This window comes from Hesperophylax consimilis, chromosome 8, assembly GCF_061612785.1.
Source record: "Hesperophylax consimilis isolate HC1 chromosome 8, BYU_Hcon_1.0, whole genome shotgun sequence".
Classification (NCBI taxonomy): Eukaryota; Metazoa; Arthropoda; class Insecta; order Trichoptera; family Limnephilidae; genus Hesperophylax; species Hesperophylax consimilis.
Genome location: NC_142843.1, coordinates 18,775,771 through 18,798,199, shown reverse-complemented (window position 1 = coordinate 18,798,199; position 22,429 = coordinate 18,775,771). Strand labels below are relative to the sequence as shown.

General features: G+C 33.1%; 1 protein-coding gene across 1 annotated transcript; it reads right to left on the bottom strand.

The window, feature by feature from the left end:
* Positions 1-17,671: 17,671 nt before the first annotated feature.
* Positions 17,672-19,712, bottom strand: LOC149421678 (tubulin beta chain-like). Its single transcript, XM_089634481.1, has 2 exons — positions 19,656-19,712; positions 17,672-18,952 (listed from the first exon to the last, which is right to left on the bottom strand). The coding sequence occupies exons 1-2, from the start codon at positions 19,710-19,712 to the stop codon at positions 17,672-17,674; spliced, it is 1,338 nt and encodes a 445-aa protein (XP_089490607.1).
* Between the last annotated feature and the right edge of the window lie 2,717 nt (positions 19,713-22,429).

The following is a 22,429-nucleotide window of genomic DNA, read 5'->3' as shown; positions in this document are numbered from 1 at the left end:
AACCTAAAAACTACAATTACTTCTACAACGATATAGAAAATCGCCTGTAATATACATACACAATGTGTTTGTGCTCGCAGACTCTTGAAAATCACGGAATATTATAGACTTTGCTGAAATATTTGTTTAAAAATTTTTTTACGTTTTATGAAAGTAAATGGTCTATTAATAAAAGAAATTTACTTTTCGTATGTTAGTAACCTGGGTTAATAATCTTATCTATAAAAGTATAACACACTTTATATTCATACAAATCAAACAAAAAAATGTAGCACCGCTTATGAAAAGGGTAGCCATTCAAAGAATAGGTGAGTTCGAATGAATGAGTTATATGAACGGCATTTTAACATATGTCCACTGGACATACGTAGTTCTGCGAAACCATAAGCAGTGTCTCAGTAACGTATCTTTACCGTATTAATTTATCTTATAATACGTCAAGCATCTCGAATAAAAAATTATAATTCATAAAATAATGTAGGTACCTACTTGATCGTTTGTAAATAATTCCAGTTTCAATAATTAAAAGTTCATTGAATTAGTGTTACGCAATACGCAGGGATATTGCACATTACTTACTTACCCATGCACCGATAACCGAAATTAGTCTGTTTAATTTTTTTTCCATTTTCTACTAGGTAATGAACGGTTTCATAATTTTAAAACAAAAAGGTTCACAATTAACATTAACAGATTACAGTAATAATAATATCACAAGTGAGCATTTGCTCGCATAACAGATTGGCCAGATCCACGGGGAAGTAAAATATTAGATATTAATAATTTGGCTGGCGGCAACGGCTTCCACAAATCAAAAATATGTTCACATTAGCGCGTTGCTCGGCGTGCTGAGTACAGTATGAACAATGAGTCGCTATCAAACATTCCAGCCAGCGCTAATTATCTTTATTTATGGTTTAACATTAATTCTGTACATATTTCATCCGAATGCCATACACCAAACTATTATAACCAGCGCCAAAGAGAAAACTCATAATGAGCCCGTCACAATACTTCGGACGCGGCCCAATGATTTAGAATCGGATATCTGCGCCGCCACTGCAACCACTACGGACTATGAAAAGTTTCATTCAAATTTTCATCCAATTGCGGTTCAGATAACCCGGCATTATTATACTATTCTCATTTTCGTTTAAACCCGTTTATTTCAAATTTATCCACATGGTAACCTAATACGTTATTTGGTTTACAAGTATCCCAGCAAATTTTGTTTTAGTACAAACGTTAAAATAACGTTTTTTTTCATTACGGGAGGTGGCCTTAGATACAGAAGCATCGGCAAATATTAATTAGATAACCAAGAGGTCACCCCAAGTTGTTTGCTACGTTTGGTGATGATTTCGATCGGTAGGGACCCCAGCAGGACTTTCTCAACCCATCGCCTTGCACTGCAGTGGGAGGGATGGATTTATACGTTAGTCACATTTACCTCCTGACTCCTACCCACCCCTCAAACCTGTATCCTTTCCAGAGCTTCATCTCCTTTATTTCCTTAAAAAGAACATAAACAGCATCCCCAAAAATCGCATGACATCGGCTCTGAGAAAAATTATTTTTTCAAGGGCCCCTGTGTGCAGCTAATGTAAAAATTATATTTATATAAACATAGACACAGTTTAGACAAGCCTCATTTTCCGCTTATAAGAATGGAAGTTGATGGATTTACAATATTCTAAGATTATTTGTAATCTGAGAAAGCTGTATTTCTAAAAAACGCTTTCAAATAGGTATTTTCATACATTACTGTAATGATTTTTGAAAAAATATTATCAAAACAAAAAAAAATTATTAAATAATAATCATTAATTGAACTTTAAACCTGGAAAAATCTTGCAACGAAGTGCCTACGAATTAGTTGATTACATTAGGAACAAAAAAAACCTTTGACCACCATTTCAGCCCTTCACCGCCCCCTTGGAGCTTTTCATATCCACTGATGATCCACGAGACTACCACAACGCCCCCTCTGGATATCTTCAGTGCCCCCGTTGGAAATCACTGTCTTAAATTAACAAACTAATTAAAATTCATAATATTACAATGTATTTATTAATGTAACCATTCTCGTAAACGAGTGATATGTAATTTTGTATTTTCTGGGATAAAAATAATTAAATAAAATCCTAGTTGAAGAACATTGTATGATAATATTATTTATTGTCACATGAATAAATAAAATAAATAAATAAAAATCATTTATTATTTAATGTGATGTCTAGGGAAATTTCCCTAGATCTTGGGAATAAAAATATTTTTTTTGAAAAACACAAAATTCAGGATATTCTGAAATATTGACGAAATTGGGTTAAATTTTGAGGTTATTTCATATATTCTCTGAAAAATTCGAAATATTAAAATTTTCTCGGGAAAATTCACCAAAATTTTTGAAAACGACAAAAAAATAATAATTTCGATTTGAAAATACTGTGGTGAATTCAGGTACTGGGCAATCAAGAATTTATTCTGAAATCTGGGGAAGGTTGAAATCTTGGGAAATAAAAATTTTGGGCATACCATCACTATACCATGAACCTAGTTCTTCAAATCGCAATATTGCCATGAAAACATACATTTTTTATAAACACGAAAAAACTGTAAGAAAGTGAAAATGTGGATTTATTTATAGGCGATTAATTTGTTGAATTAAAAATGAAACAATAGGTAATAGGTACATTATTACATAATATTATAGTACATTGCTAGTACAAAATTTAATGAATTCGTCGATCCTTTGACAGGAGACTACTGTTTAACATTAAGAGAGCACATCCTAATCAATTCAGTTCGGTTGGGGATGGATTAAAATGTATACGCGGATATTTCATTATTAGTGAATAATATTACACCGCAATTTTGTCACATCCACTTATCATACAGGGTGGACAAACACATTTGCGGATTCATCGATACAATCGACACAAACGAGAGAATTTATTACGGAGTCACATTATTCCCAATATGACCTATAGAAATGTGACTTTCCACCAAATTCAAAATGAATAATGGACAGACGAGTGTTTGACAATTCAGCGAAATGGACGCAGGAAGACCGATTAAAAAAAACTTTATTAAAAATAAATAATGCACTTTATATTTCACATTTATATCCCATGCATTTTATATTCCATACTATCGATTTATTTTCTTCATACGCGAAGAAAAATGAGTATTCCAAATTTATTAAGAATCTGTTCAAATTATTCGTAATCCGGTTAGAAACGGGATTGCACGCCCTTAAAAAAATGATTGGAATGGTTTCCTGATAAACTTTCAATACAATACCAATGTATTATCTCGATGAACACGTGTTCCGATTATAAGAAATTTAGTAAAAGTTTATCAGGGAACGACCTGCAATCCCGTTTTTAACCGGATTACCAATAATTTTAAGAGAGTCTCAATAATTTAACATTACTCATTTTTCTACGCATATGTACAAATTCAGATTAATTCTGAAGAAAGGCTATTTAAAACGAGTAGGTAACTGGATTAAAATTATTATATTTATATTTGTTCATAATTCTCTTCTTACTTGTAGTACCCAATCAGTATAGATACCTGCAGTATCACCCTGGTGAACGACCACTCTTCAGAATCGAAACGTCGCTTGAAGTGTGCAATTTAATATACATGAAACAGTGTCTTTTGCCGAGTTTGGTGAACAGATCTGTACTTCCCAATCTTCCTCTACTCCATTAACTTCCCTTACCCTCTGCCTTTAGCCTCCTGTGCGTTATTCAAATAAAAAAGCTCCGTAAATCATCTACGCCAATGCAGTTGTTGGTTGTTGCATCATCGCTTGTTTTAAAGACTGTCGATTTAAAAAAGTGATTCATTCCTCTTAAAAACCTTCAGTACTCAATCATACCATCAAAAACTCCACAACCACATTTAAAAATTTATTATGCTGTATGTCAATAAAAAAAAAGAAAACGGGATAACTGGATCTGCCTTGAGCACTTAAACAAAACGGCTCAACATAGCCCAAAAAGGAGTACTTAAGACAGTTCTAAAAGCTCCGGTTAGAACTTTCGCAAATGAAATATTTAAAAATTTTAAATTAACAGAAAATTAATTGAATTTTTATTGAAAACTTTTAATAAACATATCTGAATACTCTCAGCACAACATAAACACTCAACCAGAGCAATAAGCCAAATATACTGATTATTTCCAATTTTAATACATATTTTGCACAGAGAAATATTAAATTCCGCGGTGCGATACTGTTTGAAATAATAAAACAAGATCTGGCATATTTAAAACTTAATGAAAAACATGGCTTAGAGAAATGAGTGAGAATCAACTTACAAACATTGTGAGGACGTTGTAAAGATATCTGTATAATCAATGCATTAATATATTTTTATGAAACTACCACAGGCCGCCTCAGAACCAAAAAATCTAGCGAGGAGGACTGTGAAAAACTGTGATCCACATACTTTAATAATTTGTTTTATACAAATTTAGCTCAAATAGAAACTAATAAAAAAATGATTTCATCTTGTTCAAGGGATTTTATTCAAAGTTCAAGGTTCACATAACTCAATAATTAATAAAAAAAAAACACCACATAGCAATAGCATAGTTATTTTCTTCTTCAGGGGCTAATTTAGCGCTCTATCACATGATACAGGATTGAGATATTTTACAGAAATTCAAATATAACATCGTCATCAAATGATCATCAGCGTGATTTTGTTTTTTTACACTTGAAGGGTCCTCGTTAGATACCGATTCCACACCTTTTCAGCTTTTTTAACAAAATGCGGTCAGCTGAGACGCATAACAACATAGCATTGCGTATGCGATACTCGACGATTCAATTATCTTGGCGACTACCACCATACATCTGCGCGAAAGCAGATACACGGGCACACATCGCCGACGCGAGTCTCCCGCGATTAACACGTCGAAGTCCTTCCGTCGATGCTTTTAACATGGCGGAGCGATTAATAGATATGAACTTCTTGAAAAAAATGATTGTCTCATCGTTACTTGTACCAGACACAATGTAACAATGCGTGTGCTTTAGATCAATGTTAGGAAAAAAACAGTAAAAAAATTACAGCTACAGCAGTAAGCTGTGAGTGAGGTTATGAAAGCTAGTTTTGACATTTTGAGAGGAGTTGGCGATGCAGGTCATGTGATTTCAGTAGCTACATGTATAACAACTTCTATATCGGATACCTAAAATGTTTGTAACAGTAAAATATATATGTATTTATTATTTTCACCAATTATTTTGAAAACCCTTTGAAATAGAAAACCGACTTCATTCGTTAAGTAAATCGTTTTTTTTTTCATCGCACACAGACAGTAATTTTGTGACTATTTCGCTTTACAGAATTATCGTTTTCCGACGGTATCAGCGCAAACGCAACACAAAAATAATTGCATCACAAAAAGCTACAAATGGATATTTAAAATTTATTGGCAATAAATCAACGGACGGCTTTTCAATGCAAGCTAATCATTTTGGAGTTCCAACGTGACGCCATCGCGCATCAGCGCTCATTCCATGCATAAACTATTACTGTTTTATATGTATATGTCCCTGGTACTTTGTGGGTTGGGAGGTTTCGGGCTACGCGCGTGTGCGTGATAATAGATAGCAATGATTTATTCTGAATCAAACTAATCAGTGCAATCGAAATAATTTATATTTAGTTTGAAATAAGTATTGTTATTGTAATCTGCCATTAATAGATTTCACGAAAATATTTAGTACCATCCATTAACTTTATTCCTCCGTGTTCAGCAGAAAACTTTTTCTAACGATTGGTAATGTCAAAAAAAAATCCTTATTTGCTATATTTTGGGAGGCGTGTTTGTGTACCGGCGCCTTGGGAATCATTTATTGGATAACCAGCACCTCTGCCATAGGTCACCACAAGTGTTCGCTACGTTTGGTGATTTAGCAGGGGTGCCCGGGTTCATCGGGCGATGTATGCAGGAGGCGCCTGCCCACCATTTTCGTGGCGTGCCAGATTGGTAGAGGCTGGTTTGGGGAGACCCTTTGACCTCTCCAACTGATCTCTCGATCGGGAAAAAGACCCTCAAGATAGCATTCCAAAAATGACATAGGCCTTAAGGGAAATTATTGTCCTTAGGACCTCCTGTGTAGGATTAATATATATAATTAATATTAGATTAATATAGATAATTAATTAAGAAAAAAATAATCAAAATTATATTTAAGTTTATTAAATACAATTTTCATTGGTACTTGAAATGATTTGTCAATTTTGTCATACTGTGTTAGTTTGCACTTAAAATAAATCTCTGAAATACCTACATTTTTTCGAATATTATAACAAAAATTGAAGTATGTGTTATTTCCCATAGTTTGAGAATTAAAATTGTTGATAACTCTATTAAAAAAGGTGGTAAAAAGGTAAAAAGGGTATTGAATTTTTTAACACTAGCCGAAGAACCCAGCACTGTCCGGACTTTATTCTGCTGTAAGGGGTGGGAAAAGGAGAGGGGATGGATTTTCGAAATCTCGTGTCTTCTTGTTTTGATGAAAAGTATGCAAAATTTCTTCAATTTCGCAATAAAATTTTAGCTTTGTACAAAAAAAACAAACCCACATTGGGAAACTCTTCTCTATATATAAGTAAAGATTTTTTTTAATTAGTTTCAACAGAGTATTACTGTACTCTGAAATTTTAACTTGTACCATAACGCCACATACATATACTGTTTTAACTTCAGACAACCGAATCATAGTCTTACTTCCCTTCCGAAATATTTATTTAACTTCCGTTCAAAGTGGACCAGAAACCAGCATAATAGTCCAAGAGAGTCAACGTAGGATTAGATGCGCCGGGTTGTAAATTAGGTCCGAGAGGAAGCTGCGAATACAAGGCATAACTCGGCTCCGCAGCCAGCAGCCAGCAGCACCGCTCGCTGCATAGAAAGGCCGTAATAATAATCTGCAATTGCTTCCTAGCGAGATGAAGTCTCACCCGGGAACGGGAACACGATATAATAACGTTGATTATGAAGACGGAGACCGGTAATATAAAAACAGGCGGACGTGTCCCGGCGCGGCTGAATGCGCCTTGCCCCCGCCGCGCCCCTATGCACCAGGCGAATCCAAGGCGGAGGTGAGAATGCAACTATTTCATAATAGGGTCTGTTAATACCTTACTAGAACTGGGAAAATTAATAAGAACAAACACCAATGGTTAATAAAAAGGTGTGAAAACAATTAGTAAAGACAAGCTCAAACAATTTAACGTAATTAGCGCAAACCAGTGAAAAATCACGGGGTGTTATAAGACAACCGAAATTAGTATGTATATTTTATAATTAGCTTTACTAACTGACAGCCCGAGAGTTAGATTGATGAAATGTGAGAAAAATTATCATATTGTAATCTTATGCTATTCACCATCGTATCGATATTTCAAAGATGGATACTTCCTTGCGATAGGAAAATAGTTAAGACTATAACTTATAAATATAAAATGCTGAAAAAAACTAACCGATTATGAATATAACCCACAGTTAATATATAGTTACTGCAAGTGGTTCTATGCAGTTCATCGTAATATTACTCTATCAAATACATTAATTACAATACTAACAATACTTTTCACAAATTATAACTATGAAAATACGCGGGAAGCCCTATTAAAATTAAAATAAATTAATAGATGCATAAAACCATTCACTTGGAGAGTAAACCATAAACCAGTCATATGTTAAGTAAGTAAAAAAGCGCGACTTTAAAAATGGATAAGAAGCTACAGCCTCTTCCACGACCGCAGTCTTCGATTCAACTACCCTGGATTTCACGTCCCGGCCAGCAGTGGTACAGTGGTACGGCGAGTATAGAGGTTAGCACAGAAGAAGAGAGAGACCGGAAGGAAGGCAGCAGTAAATAAGTCCCGTTCCGGAGCCACCAATCCTGCGGACTACCCCCCACCGCCACCCCCCACAGCACACCCTTCTCTTCTCTTCTGTACCGTGGACCCTGCGGACCCGAAGTTCTGCAGCTTCTTCTCTTATATATCTGGAACGATTCTCTACACTTGCTATGTGTGACAATTTAAAACAATAAACAATGGGAACCAAGGATTTGCTAAAATTTTCAAGTTTCTTATTTTATATTTATGCCAAAGAAAGTATCCCCGTGTTACCATAAATTATGTCAAAGAGATATGCAATTTATTTCTGAACTATGAATTTGAGTGATTTTTTTATGAGAGAAAAGATTTGAGAATTTTTTATTTTGATATTTGTTAATTATCGACACCCTGATGGGCTTGTAAATGATTTTTTCTTTTTTTAAATGATTTAGTGCGTGAACAAAAAATTAACATAATACACAGTACATAAGTGCAAACAAATGTACATATACGAGTATGTGAGATACTATCAAATGCCTTACGTAAATCTATAAAAATGCAAAAAGCATTTTTTTATGCAATGCTTGATATATAGCTGAAGTTAGTTCAAGTATTTTAAATATAATACATGAGTTGTTTTTTTACAATATTTTCAAGAATTTTTGCAATGTTTGAGACAAGAGATATAGGTCGATAATTTGATATTTCGTCAGGGCTGCCTGATTTAAAAACAGGTCTTACAATACATTTTTTTTATAATCTGATGGAAACATTCCACTCTTCAAACTTATATCTATATTGTGTGTAACTGGAGTACTTAATAAATTGGTGTATCGTTTCAATATTTCTACTGTGACTCCATCAAATCCTGGTGCAAATCAACCTTTTAATTCAATAATAATATTTTCAATATCATTTATTTTATTTATATGTCAGTATGGCTAATATATAAATATATATGTATGTATTGTATATTTATAAATACACAATTCACATCACGTTAAGTTGCTAGAAATAAACCTAATTTTAATATGATACTACAGTACATATCAAATAAAACTTTATCCTTAAGTATCAGAAACAAAACTTACTGATAATACCTATGCAAAGAAAACAAATAACTTAATAAAAACAATTAACATAATGATATTATTTCGGCTACTGGCATTACACCTAGCTCTCTCATTAAAAATTTAGGCGTATTAGATCTATCAAAAATATATGTATAAAAATGCAAAAATCAGTCATTTTAAATACATGTAGGATTACGAAAGATTGTTTAAATATTTATGTTGAGGGATCAGTAGGATTTATAGGCCCTGTTAGGAGTTCTACCGAGCCGAACCCTCTGATATGAAAATATCTGGAGTCGATGAATTATTTTCCCATTTGATCTGTGGTGAGTTGACGTGTTGTTCTTGTATTGTTTTATATTTATTTTGCTTATATAATGCACTTGCATAATGTGGATTGACTAGATGATCATTTGTGGTAAAGTGTGTGGAAGGGTTTAGTTTTTTTTATGGGAAAGATTTAACCCGGATATAAAGTCGGAAATATTAATTAGTTCCTAAATAATACAGACAAAAGGTAAAAAACAGAAATTTGTACCAATATCATGAAAATATTTAATAATAAAATAATGTCAGTTCATAATACATAATAAATTTGTGATACAGAAAAGGATGAATTAAATAAAATGAACAAGTTTTTAGAGTGCAGATAAATGGATAGATAATGAGATCTTAGTATGTAACTAACTAACTAACTAACCATCACGCCGTATCTCCATTGGGGTAGGTAGAGAGGACGCACCGCCAAACCACTCGGTCTTGGCTCACACTACTTGCCTCATTCACATTCATACATTCATATTCATCTCGGATGTTCTATTATTCAGGCCCGACTCAAGTATCTGATTCATTTGGTCGTGCCATGTCTTCCTCGGTCGTCTCCGACTTCTGCTATCATTTGCATTTTCGTCCATATTTGCGTCATTTGCATCATGTGCGTATGTAATACATTATATATTTAGTTCTCAGTCTATACGTATTTATTGTGCAAAGTATTAGGGGACGTCCTTGATTTACTTTAACCAGTGAATCCTGACATTATTTTATAGTAAAAATGTAAATGAAATAAAGTCTCCAAAATAATTGAGTTTTTTTTTTTAACTTAAAACATAAAAAAATCAAAATAAGGTATTGTACAGGTAGGCTTGGGGTATGAGGTTGGGCCGTTACTTAGCTGAGTGACCAGTGGTGACATGTAAAAGAAAAAAACAAAACATCAAATAATTCACCGGCAACCATTTTCCATTTACATTTTTTACTTCAAATAATGTCAGGATATATTTAGTATTCTTATGGTATTATTTATACTATATAATATTCTCTAGTACTATTAAATATTATTAAGTATTCTCAGTATATTACGTCTCGTATATCTAGGTAACTGAATGTATCTAAGGTAGTGTATTACAAAAAAAATGTGCCTCCGAAGTAAATACTGTAGTTTAATAATATTTAATAATTGTGATATATTGGTGATTAATATTAATAGTAAAGTTAAAAAAAATAATGATGACTCACCAATTTATTAAATCTCGCCTATTCCAACTTTATGGAATTTTTATCATTTAATAATCTGAAACAATATAACTCTCAAGTAATAATATAAATAATCGCATTCTTGACTTAGCTGTAAGCAACATACTACTGAAAATTACGCATAACAATATCTCATTAGTACCAGAAGACGTTTATCATAAAACACTGCTAATCTCGATTCTTACTAAAAAAATAAAAATAAACTTAAATCTAACACAAAGCAAATATTACAATTCAGAAAAGCGGATTATTCAATAGTAAACACAAAACTTAACGAAATTGATTGCGATCATAAACTGAACCATTTGAATACCCAACCCGCAAGTGACGTCTTCTGCAACATATTGAACAATATTAAAATAAATTATCTATCAACTAAACCGGCAAAATATTTTAATTATCCACCATGGTATACATCATCTCTTATAAAAATAATTAAAGAAAAAAATAAATATCATAAAAATTTCAAAATCCAAGTGACCACCAAATGTTTTCACTCATAAGATCTAGACAGAAACGAATTGCGCAACAAATCTACATTAATTATATACGTACTGCTGAAAGTAACATGAATGGTAATCCTAAACTTTTCAATAACAATAACAATCGTCTCTTCCAAGGACGATGCACCTAGATGATAAAAAAGCAGAAAATAGCCAAGACATATGTAATATTTTAATGGAACATTTCCAAACAGTTTACATAAACGATAATAACCTACCTACATTCAACATACCAGAAAACACAAATAATAAATATCACCATGGTTAAATTCACACGAGTCTTAAAAGAAATAAAAGCTCTTGACATAAACACAAGCGCGGGGCGTGATGACATTCCATAATACTTTATAGCTAATTGCGCCGAAACACTCGCAAAACCTCTCTGCATTATAAATAATAAATCAATGAACGAAGGCACGGTCCCTGAAATATGGAAAAGAGTCCATGTAACACCAATCCACAAAAATGGCGAAAAAAATCATGTTAAAAACTATCGTCCGATTTCAAAACTAACAATATTCAGTAAATTAATGTAAAAAATTATTTACAAATATGTAAGTCCACAGCTAAATCATATCATAGCAACAAAACAACATGGTTTTACAAAAGGCAGAAATGTGGAAAGTAATCTCGTTCTTCATCATCGATCACATGGACAACCGCACTCGAGTAGATATCATACATACAGACTTTGCCAAAGCATTTGATAAAATTAATCAAAAATTATTACTAAGAAAACTTTGGTCATTACAAGTTGGGTTACATCTTATATACTCAACAGATCACAGGCAGTAGCAATAAAGGGCTTCGAATCAGATTTCAGTGAAATTTTCTCTGGGATCTAACAGGGTTCTCATCTCGGACCATTGTTTTACATTATATATTAATGATTTGATCAATGTTGTAAAATACTCCGAAGTAGAATTATTTGCTGATGATGCTAAGCTATACAAGCCAATAAAAATTCTTAATGATTGTGTCAATTTACAACATGATTTAAACAATATATCCACTTATTCACAACAAAATTAACTACATCTAATTTTATTAAATTGTTATCACATTACCTTATCGAGAAATAAAAATAAAATATTATTTAATTATTCTTTAAACAACAACATTGCAACAGTCTCAGATATTCGTGATATCGGAATAACCCTTGTTAGTAAACTACAATATAACCTTCGTGTACATCAAATCACAAATAAAGCAGATAAAATGTTAGGCTTCATCATAAAAAACACCAAACTTTTTAATAGTATCAATATCATTAAGCAACTCTACTTTGCCTACGTACGAAGTCATTTGGAGTTTGCATCAGTTGTTTGGTCTCCATTTTACAAAATCCACATAAACAAAATCGAAGCAATTCAAAATAAATTCCTAAAATATCTTTGTTACAAGTCATTTGTAAGATTTAATAATTAGGCAGCTTCATACTAAAATTGATTCACTGAGTATACGGAGGCATCATAAGGATGCACTATTACTGTATAAAGATTTTAGTATGGATTTTCGTTTAGCACAAATACATATAAAAAATTCATTCGACATTTTTGTTTATTTCCACTGCATAAAGTATTAATTTTTATTATTAAACATTATAAATGATAACAATATGCAGACTTATAAATATAATTTTTTCGTTATTATTCTATTTCTCCATAAGTTGAGCTCCAGGAGTTCGAGTTTATGGGAGGAGTCTTTACATTTAGTTCTAATGATTTTTTAAACAATAATCAACAACTTTGAAATAAATACAAACAAAATATTAACATAGGTACACAAATTAGAAAATTGTGTTTTTAAATATAATTAAAATAATACATCTTTTTACAGATTAAGTAAGCGTGAGGAAATTAAGGGTACAATATATCAAGAAAAATTTAGAAAAATAGTTTTTTTTAAAGACAATCAAATTAATATAAGTATATTTATTTTACAGATTGAGTAAGTGTAAGAAAATTAGGGGTACAATATATCATTATCCAATTTGAGGGACTTAATTAACTTTTTGAATTGTTCATAATTCACAGTTTCGGTTAAACTAATTTTATTTTTGGACAGTAATATATTGTACCATCTCACACCTAAATACGAATAGTGGTGCTGAGCCGTGGTCGTTCTAAGCATAGGAATGGCTACTAAGCCATTAGTTTTGAATCTATTGCTTATGCTATCTGAGGGGTGAATTTTATAAATAAAATATTCTTTATAAATTTGATATAAGGCGATTCTCTTATACAATTCTGTGATAGATGGTACATTAAATTCCTGAAATATCTCTAAAGTAGGGGAGTCATATGGTTTTTTTAGGATGATTTTTATAATTATGCTCTGAATTGTAATTATGGGCTGTAAAGAAGCCTTAAAAGCCCCTCCCCACCCAATAATCCCGTACTGCAATGAGGACTGAATTAATGCATAATAGACAATTTTAATAGTTTTCTTATTTAAAATATTTCGTATATTATAGAAAATATAGATAAGTTTTCTTATGCTTTCAACAGTGAGATTAATATGGTCTTTCCATTTAACATTTTTATCTATTAAGATACCAAGATATTTTATATTGGATTTATGATTTAGTTTCGCGCAGTCCGTATTACATGTACCGTCATTTACATAATTTTTAGAATGAATTGTTATGTTAATTAGGTTATTTGGCACATCTTCTTGTAAAGTGAAAGGAATACAATATGTTTTTTCTGTGTTGAGTGATAATAAATTGCCATCGAACCAATTTTTTATAACCTTCATATCCTGATTCGCTGCATTGGTAATTTCGTTCCATGTCTTTTTTTCGATAATTATTGCAGTGTTGTCAGCAAAGGATATAAGTTTACCATTAAGTGATAACTTAAACAAATGGTTAACGTAAATTATAAATAAAATTGGTCCAATAACAGTCCCTTGGGGAATTCCAAATTCTAAAGTTTCATCTACGCTAAGTGAGATATTTAATTTTACTTTTTGGTTTCTTTGATAGCTTTGCAGCCAATACCTTACCTTACCAATAATACCGATATCATTTAATTTATGAATTAGTTTTGTATGGGAGATTCTATCAAAAGCCTTACGTAAATCATTGAAAATGCCAAGGCATTTTTTTTTTATCTAATGCACGGTATAAAGTTGAAGTTAGTTCTGAAATGGCATCATGAGTACCTAGTTTCTCTCTAAATCCAAATTGGCTAGGACTAATTATTTTCAATATAGTATAAAAGTTGCTTTTTTACGATCTTTTCGAAAATTTTTGCAATGTTTGAAACAACAGATATGGGTCGATAATTTGATATTTCTTCAGGGCTGCCAGATTTAAAAACGGGTGTTACAATAGATTTTTTATAAACGGAGGGGAATATTCCACTATTTAAACTAATATTTATAATGTGTGTAATTGGAATGCTTAATAATTCATTATAATTTTTCAATATTTCTACTGTGACTCCATCAAACCCTGGTGCAGATGCACCTTTTAATTCACTAATAATTTTTTTTTATGTCATCTGTTGTTACCGGTTTGAAAACTGACAGATTTTTTTGTTTTTTCCACTATTTATTTCATTTACTGTTTTCCATATATGTTTTACATTTTGTTTACCACATCCATTTCATTTTTGTAAAAGTTTTCTTTAGTTGTTTTTAGTAAACAGGTCAATTTGTTCCTATTTTTTATATAATCTGTGTATATTTTTTTATCTAGGGGAAATTTCTTTGTCAAGCGATATAACTCTTCTTTTTTTCTAATAGACACGATTTAATTTACATACATTTTTTTAAGGATATTTATTTATTAAATAAAACAACACTTTAGCCAATTCTTGCTGACGTATTTTAATTGGTAGGGCATCTATCAGCTGTAGGTAGGTACTGGGTAAAGGCAAGGTAAAAGCAGTTGCTGGAAAGGGCCCTGTTTGATTTGTAGCCCTAGTTAATTGAAATCAGCTCGCCATTATGTCTTGTCCTCCCCTGCAGTGTTCTTATAGCCCGTCACCATCGCACTATCGCCATCGCGCCTTCGTTGCCTTCTTGACGTTTAATCTGCGAAGAGGTGGATCCCAAGTTCGAAAGCTCAGCGTTAATCCCAGCCGCGCTGAACTATGGGCCTAATAAAGTTAATGACGATAAAAGTTTCTTTCCGAGAGAATACTTAGCAATATAATTTTTGCAGGTGAATTTACATTATTATTAAAAGTATCCCCCTAAAATATTTTTGTACGCAGTTGGGTATATAACAACGAATATTAAAATATTTTGGAATGTGTGAGGGTATATATTTAACACGTTTTTCGCGGTTACGACGAACAAAAAAAAATATTTTTACGTAATTTTTTTTCAAAAACCAAATATAGATTTTACTAAATGCATTAAAACATTAAAATGAACGTTTTAAGAAAATACCCGTCACACAAATTTTTGATATATTTTGAAGGAGGATTTTATCAGAAGCTGAACAAATATTTTATTGATTTTAGAATAATAACTTAAGTGGGGTCTCCTGTCAAATTATTTCAAAACATCGGACAAAACGACGGCCTCCGTGATCGAGGGGTAAGGCTTTCGTTTAGCAAGCTGGAGGTCACGGTTTCAAATCCCGGCGTGCGCAAGTAAATTTTATTTGATTACTTGTGTTATTTTACAAATACCTCATTAAAAAAATATATAGGAAGATACTATCAGTATCGCCCTGGTAGACCGCCATTTAAAATTGAAACGTTGCTTGAAATGGCTTTGGCCATGTTTGGTGACAAGACATGAATATCCAGGTTTTCCCCCACCTTCCTATTCCCAATCTCCTTCCCTTCCTCATTGACATCAGACTCACAACATACTAATTGGGGATGCCATAGTCTCACTGGCTCAAGATGTTTGGGAGCAGTTGGAACTCTTGTACAGTTTCGCATAAATCAAAAACAAAAAACAAAAACTGAGTCGGGGACATAGCGTTTTTGTTTTCCATCAGCCACGAAAAACTAAAACATTGCTGCCCTGCTCCAGTTTTCATGTTTGCACAAATATTTGAGGCAAAACCTTTTTTGGAATTATTGATTTGCTTTCACATATTTTATGATCTTGGTCATATTTAGTTCAGATTATTAGTCGACATTTTAAAATAATTTCGAAATTAAAAAGAAGGAAAAAAACTTTATTTATTCGCAAAAAAGGTACATGAACATGAACCCAAAAAATAGGTTCCCCCAAGTGACCTCCAACTCTCAGACCGCTCTAACAAAAACTATGGAATCCGATCTACTCGCACCGCTTATCGCGTTCTAGTGGCGGAACACGTTTCGACGAGTGATTAATACGTAATAGCGTCTCTAATTATATTGCTCTAGCCTACATATTAGGAATAATTTAATGTGATTTTTCCATGCATAGTTTATGCTGTGTTCTTTACCGTTGTTTCCATTGCATCACAATTTTTCTTAAGATGATACTCAATAATCACGGGTTAGTTAAATAATCACTCCACATTTCAAATGAAATTTATAAAACTTAAACGTCTTTTGGTTTATTTGGGACTTTGTCATCTGGCAGCGAGGCTCAGTTGCTAGAAATCGCTTCCATTTTTAATTACACTGGAAAATACAACGTGAGAAAAGTACTTCATAAATAAGGACACGTGACATTTCCAAAGCTGCTGCCGTTAAGCCTGATTTATTTTGATATTGTTCACGTTTTTTAGGAATATTAAGGAGACCTCCCTTAATTCGCCGGGCTCTACTTAAAACAGTGTGTGGGGACAACTCAGTCAACAATTATTTTCGCGGAGTTTTCATTTTATCATCTGGAATTAAAATCGGTATTCCAAAGGGTTAAAAATTTGTTCGTACTAACCTAAAAACTGGGTCTCTCTATGTTTGGTCGATAAAAATGCAAATAGTTATACAATGAATTAATAGTGTACTATATGTAATTATACAAGAAATACACTGACCATAATCAAGGTCATAATAATCATCAAGGCATAATAATATAGGCTAATTTCAAAAGCACATTTTTAAATAAATGCCTACTTATACCCTACTTCTAACGCGACTTAAACTTGTTTAAAATAGTCCCAGCGAGAGTTCGTACGGACGTCATCGACGTTCGTCCTCTTCCTTTTCATGTGTCTTGTTTGAAGACGAGAAATACAGAAGTTACTAGAACGATGACGTCACGCAAGATTTCTCGCTGGAACTGGTATTTACATTAGATTAACATTATTCAGAACGTTTAGAAACTCGTTATTTCTAACAGCCAAATAAACAAAATAAAACATCATACAAGAAGAAAAATAACCTAACCTAAGAAACAACTCGATTAATGATAATTGTTTTTAGTTTTATGTTGCCGTTTAAAAAAACAGACATTTTGGGTGAGTCGAAGATTACTTGAATAATAAATTATCAACCAAACAATTTTAAATTTGACAAAGAAAAACGACATAAAATATTTTTACTATTTATTGCGTCAGAAAAAAATACATGAAATTTAAATTTTTTAAACATAAGATAACAATTTCATCTTTGCGGGTGAGGGAAGCTCTTTAAAATCTAGCACAATGTGACCAATGAGTGTGTAAAAAAAAAGATTTAGGTTTACAGTACCAAAAAATAATGATTATATTAACGAATGAGAAGTATTAAGTAGATAAATGATCCACTCAAAGAGTATTACGTATAAAGTTTCAATCTTCTCCGCCTTCTTCTTCTTCATCGAATTCACCCTCCTCTTCAGCGCTGGCCTCCTGGTACTGTTGGTACTCTGAAACCAGATCATTCATGTTACTCTCCGCCTCTGTGAATTCCATCTCGTCCATACCTTCCCCGGTGTACCAATGCAGGAAAGCCTTGCGCCTGAACATGGCTGTGAACTGCTCCGAAACCCTCTTGAAGAGCTCTTGAATCGCAGTGGAGTTCCCGATGAACGTTGCCGACATCTTCAATCCCCTTGGCGGGATATCGCAAACTGCGGTCTTCACATTATTAGGAATCCATTCAGCGAAGTAAGAAGAATTCTTGTTCTGAATATTGAGCATCTGTTCATCTACTTCCTTCATAGACATTCTGCCTCGGAAAATGGCTGCCACGGTGAGGTAGCGACCGTGGCGAGGGTCGCAAGCCGCCATCATGTTCTTGGCATCAAACATTTGCTGTGTTAACTCGGGCACTGTCAATGCGCGGTACTGCTGGCTTCCACGAGAAGTCAAAGGAACGAACCCGGGGATGAAGAAATGAAGTCGGGGGAAAGGTACCATGTTCACGGCCAGCTTCCTCAAATCTGCATTCAGCTGTCCAGGAAAGCGCAGGCAGGTAGTCACGCCAGACATGGTTGCTGAAACCAGATGGTTCAAATCTCCATACGTGGGAGTTGCAAGCTTCAGAGTTCTGAAGCAAATATCGTACAGAGCTTCGTTGTCAATGCAGAAACATTCATCAGTATTTTCCACCAGCTGATGGACTGACAGAGTTGCATTGTACGGTTCTACAACAGTATCAGATACTTTAGGGGATGGGACAACACTGAAGGTATTCATAATACGATCAGGGTATTCTTCTCTGATCTTGGAGATGAGTAATGTCCCTAGACCAGCGCCGGTGCCACCGCCTAGGGAGTGAGTCATTTGGAAGCCTTGAAGACAGTCGCAGCCTTCAGCTTCTTTGCGTACAACATCGAGCACGGAATCAACCAACTCTGCACCTTCAGTGTAGTGTCCTTTTGCCCAGTTGTTACCAGCTCCAGACTGGCCGAATACAAAGTTATCTGGGCGGAAGATTTGCCCGAACGGCCCAGATCTCACTGAGTCCATAGTGCCAGGCTCCAGATCGACGAGGACGGCTCTAGGGACGTATTTTCCGGCGATGGCTTCATTGTAGTAGACGTTTATGCGCTCGAGCTGCAAGTCAGAGTCTCCACTGTAGGTGCCTGTTGGTTCAATGCCGTGCTCATCAGATATCACCTCCCAAAACTGTTGAACAAATAAATATATAATTAAGTTCATTTCATTTTTTTACATTAGATCCACACTGAAGGCCCTGAGGAAAACAATTTCCCTCATGGCCTATGTCATCTGTGGGGATGCTGTGTGGAGGGTTTCTTTAAGGAAAGGAAGGAGAGGAAATTATGTGAAGGAAAAATGTTTGAGGGGTGGGTAGGAATCTAGGTTTCGGTGTATCCAGGAGGTACCGATCTATTTCTCCCTCTGTGGTGCAGGGCAATGGATCGATAGAGTCCTATTGGATAGTTCAAATAGTCCCCCTCAACCAGTGTCTCCCGATACGGCCTGCCATGCAGTAAGTAAGCATCTGCCGTCAGGATCTGGACAAACCTCACCTCGTTAACCCGGGCACCTCTGCTAAGTAACCAAACGTTGCGAACTACTTGGGTAGACATATGGCAGAGGTGTTTGTTATCCAATAAATGATTCCCGGGGCGGCGGTACCCATACCCGCCTCCCAAATACCCTAAAAGCAAGAATTTGCACGAGTTTCGGGTAAAAGAGCGCTGTTCAAAATAAGATCAAATTTCTGCGAAAATGTTCTCTGCTTATGGCATACTTAAACAAACGAGCATTAATGTCGGGTGAATGGTTGGACATCAGTTGTGTAAAATTTAAGATACTTTATTGGTAAAAGGGATAATGTTTCAAGAACGAAAGATATTTCAATTACCTTTGCACCAATTTGGTTCCCGCACTGCCCCGCCTGCATATGTACAATTTCACGCATTTTTAGTTGCTGAGAATTTATTTGAAATACTAAAACCACAAATATTGTCAATGTAAGACTAATTTTACATGAAATACAAAGTTATTATATTTTGAAAAGGGAGCCGACAAGAAAGCGAATTTGCAGTACAACTGTTTTTTGATTGTGAAAAAAAAAACAAGAGATAGTTGGTAGATATAATGAACAAAAGCAGTTCGTTGAAATTGGAACGAAACTTATGATATTTGATTAATTACATACAGGTACTGTTTAATTTTCATAATATATGTTCTTAATCAGTAGGCACCTAAATTTGAATAAATAATGAACCGTTTATTTATTTATTTTTTATTTATTATTTAACATTATAAATGATATAACAATATGCAGACTTATATATTTATTTTTTTTCGTTATTATTCTATTTCCCCATAAGTTGAGCTCCAGGAGCTCGTGTTTATGGGAGGAGTCTTTACATTTAGTTCCAATGATTTTTTAAACAATAATCAAAAACTGTTTTTAAAGATAATTAAAATAATACATCTTTTTGCAGATTAAGTAAGCGTGAGGAAATTAAGGGTACAATATATCAAGAAAAATTTAGAAAAATAGTTTTTTTTAAAGACAATCAAATTAATATATATATTTTTTACAGATTGAGTAAGTGTAAGAAAATTAGGGGTACAATATATCATTATCCAATTTGAGGGACTTAATTAACTTTTTGAATTGTTCATAATTCACAGTTTCGGTTACACTAATTTTATTTTTGGACAGTAATATATTGTACCATCTTACACCTAAATACGAATAGTGGTGCTGAGCCGTGGTCGTTCTAAGCATAGGAATGGCTATTAAGCCATTAGTTTTGAATCTATTGCTTATGTATGCTATCTGAGGGGTGAATTTTATAAATAAAATATTCTTTATAAATTTGATATAAGGCGATTCTCTTATACAATTCTGTGATAGAAAGTACATTAAATTCCTGAAATATCTCTAAAGTAGGGGAGTCATATGGTTTTCCAAGGATGATTTTTATAATTATTATTTGAATTGTAATTATGGGCTGTAAAGAAGCCTTAAAAGCCCCTCCCCACCCAATAATCCCGTACTGCAATAAGGACTGAATTAATGCATAACAGACAATTTTGATAGTTTTCTTATTTAAAATATTTCGTTTATTATAGAAAATATAGATAAGTTTTCTTATTCTTTCAACAGTGCGATTAATATGGTCTTTCCATTTAACATTTTTTTCTATTAAGATACCAAGATATTTTATATTGGATTTATGATTTAGTTTCGCGCAGTCCGTATTACATGTACCGTCATTTACACAATTTTTAGAATAAATTGTTATGTTAATTAGGTTATTTGGCACATCTTCTTGTAGAGTGAAAGGAATACAATATGTTTTTTTCTGTGTTGAGTGATAATAAATTGCCATAGAACCAATTTTTTATAACCTTCATATCCTGATTCGCTGCATTGGTAATTTCGTTCCATGTCTTTTTTTCGATAATTATTGCAGTGTCGTCAGCAAAGGATATAAGTTTACCATTAAGTGATAATTTAAACATATGGTTAACGTAAATTATAAATAAAATTGGTCCAATAACAGTCCCTTGGGGAATTCCAAATTCTAAAGTTTCATCTACGCTAAGTGAGTTATTTAATTTTACTTTTTGGTTTCTTTGAGTTAGATAGCTTTGCAGCCAATACCTTACCTTACCAATAATACCGATATCATTTAATTTATGAATTAGTTTTCTATGGGAAATACTATCAAAGGCCTTACGTAAATCAATGAAAATGCCAAGCAATTTTTTTTTATCTAATGCACTGTATAAAGTTGAAGTTAGTTCTGAAATGGCATCATAAGTGCCTAGTTTCTCTCTAAATCCCAATTGGCTAGGACTAATTATTTTATTATTTTCAATATAGTATAAAAGTTGCTTTTTTACGATCTTTTCGAAAATTTTTGCAATGTTTGAGACAACAGATATGGGTCGATAATTTGATATTTCTTCAGGGCTGCCAGATTAAAAAACGGGTGTTACAATAGATTTTTTATAAATGGAGGGGAATATTCCACTATTTAAACTAATATTTATAATGTGTGTAATTGGAATGCTTAATAATTCATTATAATTTTTCAATATTTCTACTGTGACTCCATCAAACCCTGGTGCAGATGCACCTTTTAATTCACTAATAATTTTTTTTTATGTCATCTGTTGTTACCGGTTTGAAAACTGATAGATTTTTTTGTTTGTGACAGTCCTTTTCGAAATTATCTATTCTATAATTTTCATCGATCCGTGTAGCTAAATTTTGTCCGACGTTAGCGAAATATTTATTGAAGACATTAGCACATTTTGTCGGTTCCATTAGGGCATTAATAGAATTTTTTCCGATATTAATTTTTTTAATGTGAGTTTTTTTGTTTTTTCTACTATTTATTTCATTTATTGTTTTCCATATATGTTTTACATTTTGTTTAGCCACATCCATTTCATTTTTGTAAAAGTTTTCTTTAGTTGTTTTTAGTAAACAGGTTAATTTGTTCCTATTTTTTTTATAATCCGTGTATATTTTTTTATCTAAGGGAAATTTCTTTGTCAAGCGATATAACTCTTCTTTTTTTCTAATAGACACGATTAAGCCATGTGAAATCCATGGTATTATTTTTTTGAATTTCGATTTAATTTTTATAGTTTTAATATCTGTTGATG